The 3,935-nt window shown below is 31.0% G+C and overlaps 1 protein-coding gene across 1 annotated transcript; it reads right to left on the bottom strand.

Annotated features, from left to right (window-relative positions):
• Positions 1-529: 529 nt before the first annotated feature.
• LOC145046801 (histone H4) lies at positions 530-992 on the bottom strand. The gene has a single exon (XM_078995062.1). It carries the CDS (start codon positions 923-925, stop codon positions 614-616), a length of 312 nt encoding a protein of 103 aa, XP_078851188.1. The 5' UTR covers positions 926-992; the 3' UTR covers positions 530-613.
• Between the last annotated feature and the right edge of the window lie 2,943 nt (positions 993-3,935).

Here is a 3,935-nt window from a genome sequence, read left to right as displayed (position 1 = left end):
TAGTAATAATGATTTTTTATCATTCAAGACATCCAATTGGATATACAAGAACCCTAAGCGTCTAGTTATAAGTTGCCAATGCAACTTGCAAAACCTATTTTGACAGTTCCATTTTGTTGCTCTTTCACCAAAGCTCTTTAATTCTACTGATTCAGTCAAATTCGAATATGGCTGTCATCTGTATATTAATTTTGAAAGCCGTTGACATTTTTTTATGGTTGCAGTTTGCAATCGTTCATCAAAAATTCAAAATAGGTTACCCTACTTTCGCGTCACGTTGAATAATTTTAATGATTCTGTGAAAGATATCAGCAATTCAAAAACAATCGGTGACATACATACATGGAACCAAAAACAACAACAAATCATAAGAAGCATTCAATAACTCAGTAAATCAATAGCTCATGATCAAATCTGATGATATTAATTAAATACCACAAATCCTTATAGAGTTTTAAACAAATATAGTTCAAACCCAAAAATGGAAGCCAAAAAATTATGAATCATTCAACCCCACAGCAAATCAAAATTCCAAAAAGACAAAACGACATTTTGTTAAGATTCAATAGTTCGTAAACAAAATAAACACTGGTACTGGAATGAAGAAACAAATTTAGCCTCCAAATCCATACAAAGTTCGGCCTTGTCTCTTGAGAGCGTATACAACATCCATGGCAGTCACCGTTTTCCGGCGAGCATGCTCCGTGTAAGTCACCGCATCACGAATCACATTCTCCAAAAAGATCTTGAGGACACCTCGAGTCTCTTCATAAATCAATCCGCTGATTCTCTTAACTCCGCCTCTTCTAGCCAACCTCCGAATCGCCGGCTTTGTTATTCCCTGAATGTTGTCACGGAGTACTTTCCGGTGACGTTTTGCTCCGCCCTTTCCAAGTCCTTTTCCACCCTTTCCACGACCAGACATTTTCTCAAGGAGAATGATAAAGAATATAATGAATTGGGTTTGAATGTGATGCAGGAAATGGATTGTCGGCGTGTTTTTAAAGGTGAAACTGTTGGAGGGATTTTGAATTTTGGGCGGAAGAAGGTTTGGTGGTCGAATTCGGATCCGTGTGAAATTGTGTGGTTCATTCTGAGCCGTTGAATATTTTTCAGAGATTGATGAGATGGATTTTCCATGTGTATTTGCTCTTGTCTATTTTTCTAAAATGAATATGGTATTTTTGGAATTTTGATATGCTTGTATTTAATTTTTTTTACTTGTGATCTTTGATAAAAATAAAGTATTATAATCTATAGTATATTATTATTATATTATTATGTAAATCTTATATTTTTAAAAATAAACTAATATAGTATTACTATAATTTTTAAACTTAAATGTCAATAAAATAATATTAAACTTGAAATAAGTCTACGTCTTATGTCCTATATCTCGGTCTCCCCTTGTTATCCGGTATCTTCTATTGTTATAACAAAATTGAATTGGTTAAAGTTAAATCAAAATTCCTTCACTTTTAACATATCTGATTCAATTTTATCTCCTATATAAAAGACAGCATCCCTTCATTTATACTATAAGTTTAAGAAATCCAGAGGTTTCATTGAATTACTTGACCTGTTATTGAGTATGATCTACGATGTTGGTTCTATCTCCAACCTCTTATATTTTGCTCTCTATTTCCATCTCTTGCATCTATTTTGCTATGGTTGATTTGAAGCACATAGTGCTTATGTTTTTTGGTATTTTAATTAGATTGTTTTCGTTCAATAACATAGGGTTTTAGAAGCGATAACATACAGGGAATGTTGAGAACGATTAACACCTGTTTCGGTAGAAATTTTTTCTAAACGTCTCAAGCCTTAAATTTTAACTGCAACACTATAGCTAGGGTAGTTCATTATTCGGATAAAACCGAATTGTTCAATTGGATAATTTGAATTAGATTATTTGGTTTTGCTAATTAGAATTTTAGATTTTCGGTATGTTTTTGATGCGTAATAAAAAAATCGAATAGTCCTAAAAAACCGAATAAAATTTTAATATTCTTTTATGTTTAATATAAATCATTAAATTTATTATTTGTAAGTTATGTCTTTACTACGATATAATAAATAGAGTATCAAAACCATATAAATCCATAAAACAACAAAATATGAAATGTAATAATCTCAAACCTTAAGGGCATATTCCCGATTCAGCAATTCAAATTCAAATCCTTTGATGAATGATAATTTCATTTTTCTAAATCCAAATAGCCGATTTGCTAAATTATATATATATATATATATATATATATATATATATATATATATATATATATATATATATATATATATATATATATATATATATATATATATATATATATATATATATATATATATAGTTAGGTTTATGTGAAACGGCTTAATTTTGTGAGACCGTGATACGTATTTTTTTATTTTTTTAATTTTTTTTATTTTTTATTTTTATTTTTTTTAGTTAATTCAAGTTCCAAAAATAATATTTAAAAAAAGAAATTTTTGATTTTTCTATTTATTTTGCATTTTAAAATTATTTTTAGAATATGTACAGTGTAATATTCTATTTAGAATATTTCACGTATTTTTCAAAAAAAAATGGAATTTTTTTTATTTTTTTTTTTAGTTAATTCAAGTTCCGAAAATAATATTTAAAAAAATAATTTTTTGATTTTTCCATTTATTTTGCATTTTAAAATTATTTTTTAGAATATGTCAGTGTAATATTCTATTTAGAATATTTCACGTATTTTTCAAAAAAAAAAACGGGATTTTTTTTTAGTTAATTCAAGTTTCGAAAATAATATTTATAAAAAGAATTTTTGGATTTTTCCATTTATTTTGCATTTTAAAATTATTTTTAGATCTGGTCTCACGGTCTCACAAAATTAGAATTGTCTCAAATGAACCTGAACCTATATATATATATATATATATATATATATATATATATATATATATATATATATATATATATATATATATATATATATATATATATATATATATATATATATTAAAAATCTCCTATCTTAGCTACAGTACCTGACCACGGTACTGTAGCTTGGGTAACTTACTTTCACCGTGGTTAGTATTCGACTCTTCTATGTTAAAGATATCCCGATCCATCCATCGTCTTCCTTTCATCTCCCGCCGCTTCTTCATCTCCATCCTTCCACAAGGTTTCTCTTAGCAGATCCTTTATTCGCACACCGATGATGAGCACGAACGCAACAGATCAGGGAGGTGGGGAGGATGGTTCGATGGTGGCAAATTTGTTGAGTAGGGGAGTAGTTGACCTCTGGTCGCCCCTTTGTGGTCTAATCTTCGTCTGGTAGAGAGAGGGAAAACAGAAACACGAATGGAAATACATAAGCTCACTCCGTTTCTTCTACATTGAACTCATACTCCTTATTGCTTGCTTCTCTGTTGCATGTTCCGCCGCTTCCCACCACCCCTATAGTCTTCTTTATTTATACCATATCCAAGCCCTAAATCGATTGTCACTTGCAACTGTAGAAAGAAAAAAAGAGAACGAATGGAGACGGTGTTGACCACCGAAGAGGGCAGTAGTGGCGTGCGGTCGGAGATGTCGAGGAATCGACATACAAGAATAATCAGGTAGGTAAACATAGCTTCAAAAATCCTCGATGAAAAACCCTATCGACTCCTACATCTGGGTTCTTGAAAAATTCCATTTATCAGAGACTCGGGATTCGCGTCAGACTTTCCAGAGTAGCGTAAGACTCCTTATCCGATATCATCAGTGCTGATGCGTCCAGATTAGGTAGATTAAGGCACCCAAGACCGATAAAGTGTTCCATGGCACTTAAACCCTAATCTATATGGTATGTAGTCTTTGTCAACGAGATATTTGTCTTAATTAGAGACGGCGTCGAATTTCAGGTGGACAAGATCCCCCAGGTAAAGCATATGAATGGTGGTTGAAG

Source organism: Lactuca saligna, chromosome 1 (genome assembly GCF_052625555.1).
Source record: "Lactuca saligna cultivar CGN05327 chromosome 1, ASM5262555v1, whole genome shotgun sequence".
In the NCBI taxonomy this organism is placed as follows: Eukaryota; Viridiplantae; Streptophyta; class Magnoliopsida; order Asterales; family Asteraceae; genus Lactuca; species Lactuca saligna.
The sequence above is the reverse complement of the archived record's forward strand: the minus strand, read 5'-3'. Positions and strand labels throughout refer to the sequence as shown.

Excerpts from the sequence above, each read along its gene's own strand:
- LOC145046801 (XM_078995062.1), bottom strand. The coding sequence starts at position 925 with ATGTCTGGTCGTGGAAAGGGTGGAAAAGGACTTGGAAAGGGCGGAGCA.